Source organism: Fundulus heteroclitus, chromosome 22, assembly GCF_011125445.2.
Source record: "Fundulus heteroclitus isolate FHET01 chromosome 22, MU-UCD_Fhet_4.1, whole genome shotgun sequence".
NCBI lineage: Eukaryota > Metazoa > Chordata > Actinopteri > Cyprinodontiformes > Fundulidae > Fundulus > Fundulus heteroclitus.
The window spans coordinates 5,870,336-5,886,648 of record NC_046382.1 but is presented as its reverse complement, the minus strand read 5'-3'; the positions used below and the strand labels follow the sequence as shown (position 1 = coordinate 5,886,648).

The window sequence follows — 16,313 nt, the reverse complement described above, 5'->3', positions numbered from 1 at the left end:
TATTATACAGATTGGTAAAAAATGTCCTATATAAGGGAACCAGTTGATTGCTTCAAAGTCCCGACAAGCAGCATTCACTCCTGGAGAAGCGTAGAGCTACAGGGAGAGTCATCTGCATTGTCCATGGCTTTGCAGCAATCCCTCATACTGAGCAAGCATGAAGCGACAGTGGAAAGAAAAACCACCCATTAACGGGAAGGAAAAACCTCCAGCAGAACCGGGCTCAGTATGAACGGTCATCTGCCTCGACCGAATGGGGGTTACAGAAGACAGAGCAGAGACACAACAAGAGAGACAAACAAGCACAGAAGCAAACATTGATCTAGTAATCTGTTCTACATTAGATCGTAGTAGCCGGTGATCTGTCTTCTCTGGATGATGTCTCAGAGTCTCAGATAACAGAACGCCAGACCAGATGTACCTACTATGAAGAAAAAAAAGAGAGAGAACAAAAAGTTATAAGCAGAAATGACGACAAGCAATGCATAATTGAAGAACAGTAGAACTCTATAGAGTGAGAAAAATAGATCCTGATGTCATCCAGTAGCCTAAGCCCATAAAAGCACAACCCCATAGGTAGGTCAGGGCAACATAAGCGGCTCTAGTTATAAGCTTTGTCAAAAAGGAAAGTTTTAAGATTAGTCTTAAAAGTAGACAGGGTGTCTGCCTCACGGACCAAAACTGGGAGTTGGTTCCACAGGAGAGGAGCCTGATAGCTAAAGGATCTGCCTCCCATTCTACTTTTAGAGACTCTAGGAACCACCAGCAGACCTGCAGTCTGAGAGCGAAGTGCTCTGTTAGGAACATACGGGGTAATCAGAGCTCTGATATATGATGGAGCTTGATTATTAAGGGCTTTATACGTTAGAAGGAGAATTTTAAATTCTACTCTTGATTTAACAGGAAGCCAATGAAGGGAAGCTAAAATTGGAGAAATATGATCCCTCTTGTTGATTTTCATCAGAACTCTTGCTGCAGCATTTTGGATCAGCTGAAGACTTTGTACTGCATTTTGTGGACTTCCTGATAGCAAAGAATTACAATAGTCCAGCCTTGAAGTAACAAATGCATGGACTAGTTTTTCAGCATCACTACTGGACAGAATGTTTCTAATTTTGGCAATATTCCGGAGGTGAAAAAAGGAAACTCTGGAAACCTGTTTAATATGGGATTTAAATGACACGTCTTGGTCAAAAATAACACCAAGATTTTTTACGTTATTACCAGAGGCCAAGTTAATGCTATCCAGATTAAGTGATTGATTAAGAACTTTATTTTCTGAGAACTCTGGTCCAAAGATTACAACTTCTGTCTTGTCAGAATTTAAATGCAGAAAATTTAAAGTCATCCAGCTTTTAATGTCATCAGGACATGCCTGTAGTTGAAGTAATTGATTGGATTGATCAGGATTTATGGATAAATATAACTGAGTGTCATCAGCATAACAGTGGAAATTAATCCTATGGTGTCTGATAATTTTGCCAATCGGAAGCATATATATATAGTAAAGAGAATTGGTCCAAGGACTGGAACCTGTGGTACTCCAGAAGTGACCCTAGAGTTTGAAGAAGATTTATTATTAACATGAAGGGTGCAGGAGCAGGCTGACTGGAAGAGACTGGAGAACACAGAGCAGGATCTTGTGACTAGTTGGGCTAGGACAACTCTTGAACCAGAGGTGCAGTGAGAGAGTTCTTTTAAGATGCAGGGCTGTTGTCGAACCAGATGTGCAGAGAGGGAGAGTTCTTGGAGATGCAAGGCTGCTTACTAGGAGCACTGGGGCAGCAGGAAATCCAGCAGCTAGCAGAGACCTTACTTGGAGCACACGGGTAGCAGGAGATCCAGCAATAAAGCAGGGAGCAAACGTGGAGAGAGGAGACTGAAGAGAACAGGACTTGACAAGCTTGGTGTTGGTAGAGACTGAAGACGAGCCGGCGACGAGAAGCAAACTGAAGTGAGCTTAAATAGAGAGGCTGACAGGTGGAGTGAGTACTGACTGATTGGTGCCTAACAGGAGTGACTGATTGCTGAGGGAGTGGAGGCTGAGCTGTGAGAGAGGAGGAGGTGCTGGAAAATAACAGGGAGATAGCAAAGCCTGTAGTTGAATTATAATAAATGTGGAATTTTAAGCATCCACAACTGCTCTGAATTTCTAATTTACAATATTCCAGTCAAAAAAGAAATTAAGTATTCAGGAATTTGGATTAAATGATGTGAACTTAGCACATGATTAATTGAAATTAAATATAGAATAGGTATTGAATAACCGCAAAATCAAAGCATTTGCCCATAAACAGCAACAGAAGTGCGGCAGGCAGCCAGTCAGCTTAGTGACTGCAGCTGCCACAAGGTGCCAGATGACACGCCATTAGTTATGGCAGCTAGACTTGCAGCGTTGTGACACCTTGTGACAGGCAGCTGGCGAAAGTTCCACAAGCTTTTATTGGAAATAATATCAATAAAACATGATTATTTGGAAGTAGTTATAAACTAACGGACATCTATAACAAATCGTTTGCCCACACACATCAACAGGAATGCGGCAACAGTTGTGACATCTTCTTGGTAGGCGCATACCAGTGAAAGTGCCACTGCAATTGTCACTACTAGGTGCCGCTGCCACAACAAGTGCCACTATTAGCTGGAGATGCCACAGAAAGTGCCAGTATCAGATGTCGCTGCCACAAATTGGGCATGCTGTCTCTCAAAAACCTTTTATATTGTTGTTAATATTATATAGTTAAAAAGTGTGGCAGTGTTGAAAAATTATAGCGGTTTAAAACAGTTTTAATATCATTTAATTAAATTTTAAAAAAGTTTCAGCAAAAGTAGAAAAAATCTATCACTGAACTAACAATTCGATCATGTTTTTAGAAGGTAATGGACATAACTCTGGTTTCCACAGGATGGAGAACTTTGTACCTGAGAGTTTCCAGTCTGCAGTTTTGACTCTTCAGTCCAGCAGACAGAAGCTTCACTCCTGAATCCTGCAGGTTGTTGTTACTCAGGTCCAGTTCTCTGAGACTGGAGGACTGGGAGCTGAGAACTGAGGACAGAGCTTCACAGCTTCTCTCTGAGAACTTACAGCCACTCAGTCTGAGGAGACAGGGAGAAAAATCTGCTATTAAACAATTCATCAAAAATATTGTTTATTTCTTTAAAGTCACCAATGTTTTCCTTGTAAAGATTGATAGATCTGTCTGATTTTACGTGTGTTTATGTTGCCTTTTGTTGTGAATTGGTTCATTATAAATAAACTACCTTTACGTGCAGTTTAGGATGCTGAGATGGAGAAAAAGCAAAGAGGGGCTATTTCTTTTCCTCTCAAAACAACATGGCGAGGTCTTTCTCGTACAGGATTACTACAGAAAGAAAAGCGAATAGACGCCCCCTTCTGGTGCTATCTACTCAACTCTAGGAACTAAGCAGTAAAATGACTTACACTCTGTAAGAGGACCCCCAAATATATGCAACTGATTTAATTCAACAAATTGATTTTTAATTATTTGGGTTCTTTTTCGCGCCACAACCAGATCTGCACCGTATTCAATGTGAGCCCGAGGTAATTCTCAGAGTAACAGCTTCTCCGCAGTCAGCTAACATATGTTATCTGCAGATGACTAAGGTTATTAAAATCCTAGAAAGGAATAAAACTAAAGTAACTGAAGTTTGTCTTAAATATAAATGGCTTGATAATATTTTTGCCTTTTTTCAGCTCGTCTATTTTGGGTCTCTAAATTTGATCGATGATGAGGTTCATGGATAGTTAAAATTAACATTTGCTATCTTTCCAGAGAGAGAAGGAGCTGTGTTTGAAGGCTGTGAACTATTTTGTTTCATCCCTTGTTTTAAACAACCTTTTATATTGTTGTTAATATTATATAGCTAAAAAGTGTGGCAATGTTGAAAGATTATAGCTGTTAGAAACCTTTTTAATATTCATTTACATTTTAAAAGGGATTCTGAGCACTCTTCATATCAACAGCTTTAGGGGACCAAAATTTCACTGTTGAAAATCTTTTATATTGTTGTTAATGTTACATAGTTAAAAATTGTGGCAATGTTTAAAGAGTCTGGCTGTTAGAAACCATTGATAAATAATGTATATACTTTTTAAAATCGATTCTGAGTAATCTTCAGATCAACGGTTTTAGGGGACCAAAATTTCGCTGCTGCTGCCCCAAACCCTTTGGAACTCATTACAGAACTACGAATCAAACTTATTCAAACTTGCTTTTTTTCCGTAGTATGATCTTTCGTATATTTCTGTTTTTAAAAATTGTTTTGTAAAAGCGTCTTTGAGTGGCCAAAAAGTGCTATATAAGTTTGGTGTATTATTATTATTATTATATTATTATTATTATTATTATTATTATTATTATTAGTAGTAGTAGTAGTATGCTGTCCTCACAACAGGTGACTAGGTGAAGCTAGACAGCCAGCAAACAATATGAAAAAAGTTCTCCACAGAAGGCTAGCTTTGCTTGAGTTCTCTGAAGAACCTTTATTCATAAATTTGGTTTTATTGTAACTGAAATATACAGAATAAAAAAATAATTACTGACCAAGATCCATGTCTGAATATCACCCGTACATTCCGAACTCTGCTAGTTTAGCTTTAAAACAAATATATCGGTGAGACTTTTTTTTTATTCTATATCCAAAATACTTTCAAAACATGTTCAAGTGCTTTCTGAGCAAAGCAATTCTCACAAAGACGAATGTTTTCCAAGGCGGAAGTGTGTAGAACACATTTAACTTCAACATGAACAGCTTTTTCTACCTTACTTGATGGAACCCTGATTTTCCCAGAGAAAATAGATCAAAGATAGTTTAACATAGAGAGCACTCACTATCTCACGTAATTCACGTACAAATCTGACGAAGGTGATATATCTCACTCTGATTAAATATCAAACCCAAAACCTTTTTAACGGTTTTTAACATGGATTTACTTGGACTAATTTTAAACTATGAACTTATTTATTATCATATTTACGTAAATTATTCACACCATGAATTTATTGCTGTCTTTTACTAAAAGGCAGGAACATTATTATTATTATTGTTATTATTTAATGCATTAAAATAGGAAACTATAACAGTTATAATCCTTAGGCATTTTGTTCGGATGGGGGTCCTGAATATGTTTCATTCTTTAAAGTGGTCACAAAACAAAACATTTGAGAATCACTTATATACTGTGAATCTGCACCTGGTTTGTATTCATAGGGAATAAAGGTCAGACAAAAGTTAACAAATCTGTCACTGAACTAACATCTCCATCATGTTTTAACAGGTAATGGACAGAAATCTGGTTTCAACAGGATGAACTTTGTACCTGAGAGTTTCCAGTCTGCAGTTTGGACTCTCCAGTCCAGCAGAGAGAAGCTTCACTCCTGAATCCTGCAGGTTGTTGTTACTCAGGTCCAGTTCTCTGAGACTGGAGGACTGGGAGCTGAGAACTGAGGACAGAGCTTCACAGCTTCTCTCTGAGAGGTTACAGCCACTCAGTCTGAGGAGACAGGGAGAAAAATCTGCTATTAAACAATTCATCAGAAATATTGTTTATTTCTTTACATTCACCAATGAAAGATTGATGAATCTGTCTGATTGTACATGTCTTTATGTTGCCCTTTATTGTAAACTGGTTCCTCATAAATAAACTACATTTGCGTGCAATTTAGGATGCTGAGATGGAAAAAAAGCAAAGAGGCTCAGATAAACTGAGCAGCAACATGTAGCAGAACCTGCGCTAAGATGGGCTGCTTTCTGAACACAAGACTGTGTAATGAGCAGGTTAAAGCAAGCCAACCACTTGGTAAATCTGATAAAATGATATGATGTCAATACAATAATCTTAGCTAATGTTCTAAGGCTGAGTTAGTCTGCATTGTAAATGCAGATGAATTTAGCTAATGTCCTTAATATAGATAGAGACAGAGACACAGACTCTATATCTATGGCCTTTGTGTTTCTGTGTGTCTCTTATTTTGGGTCTCTGCATTTTGTCGATGATGAGGTTCATGTCCGTCCGTCCGTTTTCTTCCGCTTATCCGGGGTCGGGTTGCGGGGGTAGCAGCTTCAGTAGGGAGGCCCAGACGTCCCTCTCCCCAGCCACTTGGGCCAGCTCCTCCGGGGGAATCCCAAGGCGTTCCCAGGCCAGCCGGGAGACATAGTCCCTCCAGCGTGTCCTGGGTCTTCACCTGGGCCTCCTCCCGGTGGGACGTGCCCACCGGGAGGAGACCTCTCCAGGGAGGCGTCCAGGAGGCATCCTGACCAGATGCCCGAGCCACCTCAACTGGCTCCTCTCGTCGTGGAGGAGCAGCGGCTCTACTCTGAGTCCTCCCCGGATGACTGAGCTCCTCACCCTATCTCTAAGGGAGAGCCCAGACACACTACGGAGAAAACTCATTTCAGCCTCTTGTATCCAGGATCTCGTTCTTTCGGTCACGACCCAAAGCTCATGACCATAGATGAGGGTAGGAACGTATATCGACCGCTTTGCCTTTTGGCTCAGCTCTCTCTTTACCACAACGGATCGGTACAGCGCCTGCTTCACAGAAAACATTTTTAATAAAAGTAAAAGTTTTGAGTCATTATCTTTTGGAGTTTTGGAGTTCATGTGGGCACAAAAGAAAACATTTGAGAATCACTCCCATATGGTCAATAGGCTTCTAGTTTGTATTCATGAGGAATCAAGGTTATTCGAACGTTGACAAATCTATCACTGAACATTTCCATCATGTTTTTAGCAGGTAGTAGACAGAAATCTGGTTTCCACAGGATGGAGAACTTTGTACCTGAGAGTTTCCAGTCTGCAGTTTGGACTCTCCAGTCCAGCAGAGAGAAGCTTCACTCCTGAATCCTGCAGGTTGTTGTTCCTCAGGTCCAGTACTCTGAGACTGGAGGACTGGGAGCTGAGAACTGAGGACAGAGCTTCACAGCTTCTCTCTGAGAGGTTACAGCCACTCAGTCTGAGGAGACAGGGAGAAAAATCTGCTATTAAACAATTAATCAGAAATCTTGTTTATATCTTTACAGTCACCAATGTTCTCCTTGGAAAGATTGATGGATCTGTCTGATTTTACACGTCTTTATGTTGCCTTTTGTTGTGAACTGGTTCATTATAAATTAACTACCTTTATGTGCAATTTAGGATGCTGAGATGGAGAAAAAGCAAGGAGGCTCAGAGAAAGTATGTGAATAAAAACAACTTGCTTTTCAAGCACTTGGTGCCAAATGTGCAAAAATAACATAAATGTTTGTGGCATGGCCGTCAACAGCTGCCATGGCTGTTGATGACAGTGGCGGCGACTAGTAGAGGTGTGCGATACCGGGAATTTTTAATCGATCCGATAACGATACTTTGATTTTTATTTCATTATTACAATTAAACAATAATAATAATAATGTTATGTTCAGTGTTTTTTTTTCTAATCCACCTCCATCTTTCAATCCTTATGTAATTTTGTCTGTATTGTGTGCACCTGCCTGTTGCTTTAATCCTATAATTTTCCCTGTCGTGGGACAAATAAAGGATTAGCTAATGTTATCTTAAATAACACTTTTTAATAGGATATATGTACTGGGTTCATTCAAGGTCTTATTTACATTTTCTGTGTGGGCTCCAGTAGCATATGATAGATAATATCTACTTTGAAAATTAACATGAACTGCTGCTAAAGAGGACCACTCTGATCTACTTGGATGTCTTCTGGAGGACTGAAACGCTTCAGTAAGTGACGTCAGTCTGTGGGTCTGTCAGGGCAATCAGAGAAGTTTCGTCTGTCGCTCGACGTTTTCTTGCTCATGGTTTTTCATGTGCTTAGATACATTTGTTGTGTTTCCACTGAATTTAACCGGGTTTTTACAAAATATACAGCTTGATTTCATTTACGGTATTAAAATAGAGCCAAACGGCGCTTCTTTCTGTCTTCTTGTTTTTACGCTCTGGCGGTCTCTCTCTCTTTCTCTCTCCGTGTCTGAACAGGAGCCGCGCGCCGCGCGCCGGTTGTTTGTGTGTGTGTTCGGTGGAGAGAGCAGAGTGGGCGGGCCAGGCTGAGCCTGCGTGCTGATTGGCTAGCGTCGCTGAGCCATGTACGAGAGGGGAGGGGGAGCAGGCAGCAGCCAGCAGAGTGCCGGTGTAGGTACCAGATTGACTCGGGTGCTACCCGATGACGTCTACATATGGCAACTCAACTCAAACAAACTAGATTATGCGCCCGCGGTCTTCCACGGCATTCATCACTGTAAAATCAATAACGTTCATTCCTCCTTTTTGTACTGATGTTGTTCTTTCTGATCACATGTTTTTTTATTATTCCAGATGAAATTGTAATGAATTTGATTATTTTTTTATTGTGGTATTTGGTACATTTAAGATATATGCTGGATAAATTAGTCTGGCTTGCCCTTCCATTTTTGTTAACAATATTCTTCCAAACATTGAGCCAATTGTCAAATATTTGTTGTTTTTTTTATTTATTTGTAAAATGGCTTGAATATTTGTTCAAGCTTTTGAGAAAAAAGAAACCGCTAAATTAACTTAATAAAATTGATTCGTTACAAATGCAGACCGCGGGCTCTATGTAGTTTGTTTGAGTGGTGTTGCCATAAGGTGACGTCATCGGGAGGCGCAAGGACCACGGAGAATCTGGTGACGTCATCGGGAGGCGCAGGGACCATGGCGATTTTCTTCGTAAAATTGTCCGTTTACAAGCCGCAATCCCGCTCTCGAATAAAACCTACACCCCGCTATAATTACTTTAGTAAGTTGTCCAGACCAATCACAATATTTTGCGCAATTGAGCAAACGTTAAACCAACAATGTATAGTGACGTCATCAGAAGACGCAGGACCCGAGTCAATCTGGCAGCCCGAGTCAATTTGGTACCTACACCGGCCCGTGACACAGTACGGGTGACTGATGAATCTGCGGCAGTGGGGAGAGAATAAAAAGGATCGATCCTGTTAAAAGAATATTGTTCAATATCAATACCCACGTTGGTATCGATAGTAGCGATCCTAGGATCAATCCGCCCACCTCTAGCGACTAGAGATCGATTGATACAGGTTTTTTAAGGCCGATACAATACAAATTATTTTGACATCAGGCAAACTGATACCCGATACGTGGGGCTGAATTTCTTTGAGCCAATTCATGAAACCAATATTGCTTTTTCTTCTTCTATTTACAAGATAAAAATGACACAATGTTAACAAATGTAACACAAGTATCAATGTAAAAAAAAAAAACATTTATTAAGGGAATGCAGTGGATTAATATCTTACAATGAATATATCTTGTCACAATGTTTTAAAATGTGCTGTAACCTATACTTAAGAAAGAATGTGTGTGTGTCACTCTGGAGGTCAAGATAAGAGGTAGAGGGTCAATGCAAACAAACCTAGGCAGTGGAAAAGTACATTTAATCTAAAGGGCTGCAAACAAACCAAGGCAGTGGAAAAGTTACCTGACTCCGCCAGATAGATTTGCTCCGCATATCCATCTGGAAACCTTCCGTTGAAGTAATTTTGGGAAGGGGTGAAAATACTGGTTAGCTGATTGGCCTATGTTGGTGATAGACGGGCCAAATAAACCAATCAGATTCGTCGTCGCTCGTAACAGAGCGACGACGAAAACACAACCACAAGCCAAGCTACTCTTGCTGCTGCAGGTAAAGGCTCGTTAGCTCAGCAGAGAAATACTCTGTAATTCCGATAAAACTTGCTCGATAGCCGCGCTAACGCTAGTTTCATCGGCTGAAGCCGCCATGTTCTTTAGACTGAAATGTTGCGCTTCCCGTTGCGTCACACCTCAACCCGCCTCAAAGCCAACGCTGATTGGACGTTCGTTTGGTGAACGGCTCCAAATTTTCTTTAACGGAGAGTAGCCAGACTGATCTGCGAGTGAAACCTTGAAACCTCGCGAGATCAGGATGGTCTCACGAGGCTAGTGGAAAAGTACATCTGGTCCAAAAGGCTTCAATGTAAACAGAAAGTGCATGGTCCATGTTTGGAAAGGGTATTAATGTGTAACCATGTTTTTAAAAAATACGCACCCTAGGGAAATTTCCACCGGTATATAATAAGATAACAGAGATATCCGTGGAAAAGTATCTGAAAATACGTAATAAAGAGGAGGGGCTCGGGGAGGAGCCCCAAGACCCAGGGAATGTATATAAGCAGACCACTTTCTTTGCTTTGTTAGATGTTGACCGGTTAACATCTCATGTGTGGTTGACTTGTATCATTGCAATAAACCATACTGGACCGAGACCCTGCTGCCTCTGCTTATTTTTGGACAACTGTTGGAGATTTTTCAACTGCCTTATCAAGAACTTAGAATTTTTGAAAGACTTAGCACTAATTACTACGTCGTCCGGAGGACATCCACGACAGGAACATAGCACAAGTTAAAAAGGTTTTAGAGAAGTTTCCCCCCAGAAGTTGAAATCACTCTAATGTTGTGCATTGGATGAGAAGAAAAGCATCTGCCCCTGCGACTGCTCAGCTCCCTTGTTTAGAGGTGTCAGGTGTCTGAGGTAAGAAAGCTATAAATATTGAAGTTAGCCCATGTTCACTTGCTAATGCATCAATGACAATGGAGACTCAACAAAGTAGCCAGATGAGAGACAGCGCACCGTATCACACCCAGAGAACACAACCCTGATAACTCTCCCATGAACTCACTATTAAGGCAACTGCATTAAATAGAGGAAAACAAATTTTACATGTCAAGCATGCATGAGAAAGGACAAAAACTCCAAACATGCACAATGCTCCTTTAAAAAAAGGTATAATATATAAACAATGCCGTGCATTGCACTTGTGTCCTAGAGGTTTTGGGTTCAACTCCCACAGACTTCCACTCTGGGACTCTGGGCAAGATCCTTAACCTTGGATTGCTACCCGGGCACCGGCAACTACTCCCCAAGGGGATGGGTTAAATGCAGAGACCAATTTTCCGTCCGTCTGTCCGTTTTCTTCCGCTTATCAGGGGTCGGGTCGCGGGGGTAGCAGCTTCAGTAGGGAGGCCCAGACGTCCCTCTCCCCAGCCACTTGGGCGAGCTCCTCCGGGGGAATCCCAAGGCGTTCCCAAGCCAGCCGAGAGACATAGTCCCTCCAGCGTGTCCTGGGTCTTCCCCTGGGCCTCCTCCCGGTGGGACGTGCCCGGAACACCTCACCAGCGAGGCGTCCAGGAGGCATCCTAACCAGATGCCTGAGCCACCTCAACTGGCTCCTCTCGACGTGGAGGAGCATCAGTTCTACTCCTCCCCGGATGACTGAGCTTCTCACCTTATCTCTAAGAGAGAGCCCAGCCACACTACGGAGAAAACTCATTTCAGCCGCTTGTATCCGGGATCTCGTTCTTTCGGTCACGACCCAAAGCTCGTGACCATAGATGAGGGTAGGAACGTAGATCGACCGATAAATCGAGAGCTTCGCCTTTTGGCTCAGCTCTCTCTTCACCACAACGGATCGGTACAGCGCCCGCTTCACAGCAGACGCTGCACCAATCCGCCTGTCGATCTCCCGCTCCATCTTCCCCTCATTCGTGAACAAGACCCCAAGATACTTGAACTCCTCCACTAGGGGCAGCACATCCTCCCCAACCCGGAGATGGCACTCTACCCTTTTCCGGTTCAAGACCATGGTCTCGGATTTGGAGGCACTGATTTTCATCCCAGCCGCTTCGCACTCGGCTGCAAACCGCTCCAGTGAGAGCTGTAGATCACGCCCTGATGAAGCCAATAGGACCACGTCATCCGCGAATAGCAGAGACGCAATCCTAAGGCCACCAAAATGGATCCCCTCAACACCTTGGCTGCGCCTAGAAATTCTGTCCATAAAAGTTATGAACAGAATCGGTGACAAAGGGCAGCCTTGGCGGAGTCCAACTCTCACCGGAAACGAGTCCGACTTACTGCCGGCAATGCGGACCAGACTCTGACACCGGTCGTACAGAGACCTGACAGCCCTTATTAAAGGGTCCGGTACTCCATACTCCCGGAGTACCCCCCACAGGATCCCTCGGGGGACACGGTCGAATGCCTTCTCCAGATCCACAAAGCACATGTAGACTGGTTGGGCAAACTCCCATGCCCCCTCCAGAATCCTGCTGAGGGTATAGAGCTGGTCCAGTGTTCCACGGCCAGGACGAAAACCACACTGCTCTTCCTGAATCCGAGATTCGACTATCCGATGAACCCTCCTTTCCAGAACCCCCGAATAGACCTTACCAGGGAGGCTTAAGAGTGTGATTCCCCTGTAGTTGGAACACACTCTCCGGTCCCCCTTTTTGAATAGTGGGACCACCACCCCAGTCTGCCAATCCAGGGGAACTGCCCCCGATGTCCACGCAATGTTGCAGAGCCGCGTTAACCAACACAGCCCCACAACATCCAGAGCCTTAAGGTACTCCGGGCGAATCTCATCCACCCCCGGGGCCTTGCCACCGAGGAGCTTTTTAACAACCTCGGCAACCTCAGCACCAGAGATGGGAGAACCTGACCCAGAGTCCTCAGGCTCTGCTTCCGCAATGGAAGACGTGTTGGTGGGATTAAGGAGGTCTTCGAAGTATTCCGCCCACCGAAACACAAGGTCCCGAGTCGAGGTCAGCAGCACACCACCCCCACTGTAAACAGTGTTGGTACTGCACTGCTTCCCCCTCCTGAGACGCCGTATAGTGGACCAGAATCGCTTCGAAGCCGTACGGAAGTCTTTCTCCATGGCCTCTCCGAACTCTTCCCACGCCCGAGTTTTTGCCTCGGTGACCAGCCGAGCTGCCTGCCGCTTCGACTGCCGGTACACATCAGCTGCTTCCGGAGTCCAAATCAGTAACCATAATGTTATTTTCTCAAAATAACATTCTAGTTAACTTGTGCTTTGCATTGTGAATGGGTTGAAACCAGTGCTCTCAACTCTCACGCATTGACCGTGTGACACACGCATGTCACTGACTTCACACGCTCACACGCAACACATGACATTTCACACGCAAACATGGAATTTCTCACGCATAAAAATCACAAAGCCCATCTGGGCTGCGGACGACAAAACTCTGCCTTCTGCTGAGCTGTTTCGGCTTCTTTCACAGCTTGTGGCCATCAGTAATTCCTGCTGCAGTTCATGTTAACAGAGCAGCAGGAAGAGTGATCAGAGTTATGAATAATTTTAGTCTTAACATTGGTGAAAGTGAGCCGGTATGGTCCTGTACCGCGTACACAGGAGGGGAGGGGGCGGGGCTGCTGCCAGATGACCGGCTCATTCAGAACCAGTCATGGCTGCACGCTGGATCATAAAACAGTTCTGCTAACCAGATGCAGTTTAAAACGCCACTTGGTCTGTTTATAAGTTTCATTTTTATTAATTCTGCATTTTTTAACTACATGCACCGTATTTCTGTGCCTCAGCGCTTGCTCCTCCTCCCCCCTCCTTTCCCTCGGAGCAGGTGCTTTCTGGGCGTCAGTGCGCCCAGAGCGCACTGACGAGAGCAATAGAGATTTGTCTGGTCAGCACGGCGACTGACTGAGAAACCTGTCGCTGTGAAAGGTGATAATGGTTATAAACCGTAACAGTCTAAAAGTGCATTGAGCTGAAAAGAGGGAGACATCAGCAGCTGGATCGTGCGTAAAGACGCAGCGGGAACCTCTGTGTGCTTCAGTGTTGCTGCTGTGGGGAAATTGTTGATCATAAAGGCTTGATGAAACTCAGCCTGAATCACCAATCAGGTTATAGATCTACAATGATAAACAAACCCATAGATGAATGTGTAACAGTATAATATTTCGGTCAATAACTTAAAACTACTTAATTTTATTCAGTATTATTTGAACTATTGTGTATTTTTTATGTTTTAATCCATTAACTGAACAATAAAGTATTAATACGTCTCTTTCTCTTTTTAACACAATTAATGTCTACTTCATTGTTTGGTGGGATAAAAATGAGATGGAGTTGACACCACTGGCTCTTCCAGGGTCCGGTTAGCCCTGCCCCCAAACACGCCCCGCCCCCTCATTAGCATGATCTCACTCTTAACTTTTGATAAAAGTTGAGAGGTCTGGTTGAAACACATGTCAAATGTTGTTTTGAATTAGTTAAGCTAATTTAACCACGATTCACATTCTTGAAGGTGAACTTTGGTTCTTTAACTTAAACAAAATATAATTTCATCAAGTAATGTTTTGTTTAACTTGGGCTTTGCATTGTGAATAGATTGAAACACATCCCAAATGTTTCTAACTCCATTCCATGCTTTTGGAATCAGATCTCCAGTGAACCAGGAATTTACTGAAGTATTCTGATTATGATCAACCACTTTTGTTTTGACCTTTGTTTATTTTTGCATGGAAATAGTTCCTTAGCTTAGCTTCGTTTTATCTTTATTTTGCTTAGTAGTTTAGTTAAGTTTCACTAGCCAGGTAGAGAGGATTTGTTAATTGAAGTATAGTGTAAATTCAGATACACAGCATTACATAGTGATGTTCTCTGGATGTTCATTTTATTTCTGTTATTAAATTCTTGGACTTGAAAAGAAGTTGTCACTCCTTTATTCTGTGTGCAGGTTTTGCTGTTAAAAGATCACTAGTGCTCAAATTCATTCCTTTCAACTATTGTCTTAATATCAGCTTAAAAGCTGATCATCACCAGACAATACTTAACAGACAGAGGGTTTCTTCGGCACCATCATTCCGGTGCCGAAGAAACCACAAGTCACCTGTTTCAACGACTACCGGCCTGTTGCACTGACTCCCATCATGATGAAGTGCTTTGAAAGGCTGGTAAAGGAACACATCGTCTCCAGTCTCCCCCCAACACTCGACCCGTTCCAGTTTGCCTACCGACGGAACCGCTCCACTGAGGACGCCATCTCCTCTGCTCTTCACCTGAGCCTGGCACACCTGGAGGAGAAGAACACGCACGTGCGGATGCTGTTCCTGGACTTCAGTTCAGCGTTCAACACCATCATCCCACAGCATCTGGTGGGAAAACTGGAGCATCTGGGCTTCAGCACACCCCTTCGCAACTGGCTGCTGGACTTCCTAACCAACAGACCTCAATCAGTCCGGGTAGGACAGAACACCTCTGATGTCATCACCCTCAGCACGGGCTCCCCTCAGGGCTGCGTCCTGAGCCCCCTGCTGTTCACTCTGATGACACACGACTGCGTCCCCAGGTTCACCACCAATCACATCGTGAAGTTTGCGGACGACACAACGGTGGTGGGCCTGATCAGAGACGACAACGACCAGGACTACAGAGAGGAGGTGGAGCAGCTGGTGGGCTGGTGCAGAGACAACAGCCTGATCCTGAACGTGGAGAAGACGAAGGAGATCATCGTCGACTTCAGGAAGAACCGGCCTCACCATGCTCCACTGCTCATCAACAGCTCAGCTGTGGAGGTGGTCAGCAGCACCAAGTTCCTGGGGGTGCACATCACGGACAACCTCAGCTGGACTATGAACACCATGTCACTGGTGAAGAGGGCACAGAAGCGACTGTACTTTCTGCGGAGGATGAGGAGAGCCCGCCTGCCCCCGCCCATCCTCACGACTCTCTACAGAAGCACCATAGAGAGTATTCTGACCAGCTGTCTCTCTGTGTGGTGTGGAGGCTGCAGTGCCTCCGACTGGAAGAACGTGAGGAGAGTGGTGAGGACAGCAGAAGGGATCATCGGGGCTCCTCTTCCCTCCATAAAAGACATTTCATCGCAGCGCTGTGTGTCTCGAGCCCGTAACATCATCAGGGACCCCTCACACCCCCACCATAGACTATTCTCCCTGCTGCCCTCTGGAAAGAGGTTCCGCAGCATCCGTTGCAGGTCCACCAGGTTCTGCAAAAGCTTTTTCCCTGCTGCCATCAGACTGTTGAACTGCTGAAGTATAAAAACGGACTGTGTACCACACTCGACCCGCTAATTTGCACATTTGTATGTATCCTTCAATATCGCTGCTGCACTTTCTCCGGAAACGTACTGCAAAACTGTTTACAATGCAACTGTCTATTGTTAAATCACTGCTGCACCTTACTGCATAATTGTTTACATTGCTTACATTGTTTTTACATTTCAATCTGCCTACTGCTCACTGCTGCACTTTATCCGAAAGTTAATTGAAAGTTATCCTGTATTTGACTGTGATTTACCACTGCATTTTTCTTATCCTGTACTGTAAATTCACTGCAAGGTATCCTGTAGAGTTACTGCAATCTTTCTGAGCTGTATGAAAAAACGAAATTTCGTTCTGTATGCACTCTGTGCTACAAAATGACAATAAAGAAAGTCTAAGTCTAAGTTATTTAATAAA

At 43.5% G+C, this 16,313-nt stretch overlaps 1 protein-coding gene across 1 annotated transcript in view; it reads right to left on the bottom strand.

Moving 5' to 3' along the window:
• LOC110367724 (protein NLRC3-like) overlaps positions 1-16,313 on the bottom strand; it is a gene marked incomplete at its 5' end in the record, with an annotated part of 45,403 nt that overhangs the window by 10,752 nt on the left and 18,338 nt on the right. Inside the window, one exon of the mRNA XM_036125927.1 lies at positions 5,342-5,515. Coding sequence (XP_035981820.1) covers positions 5,342-5,515 — 174 coding nt within the window. The remainder of the gene's footprint in view (positions 1-5,341; positions 5,516-16,313) is intronic.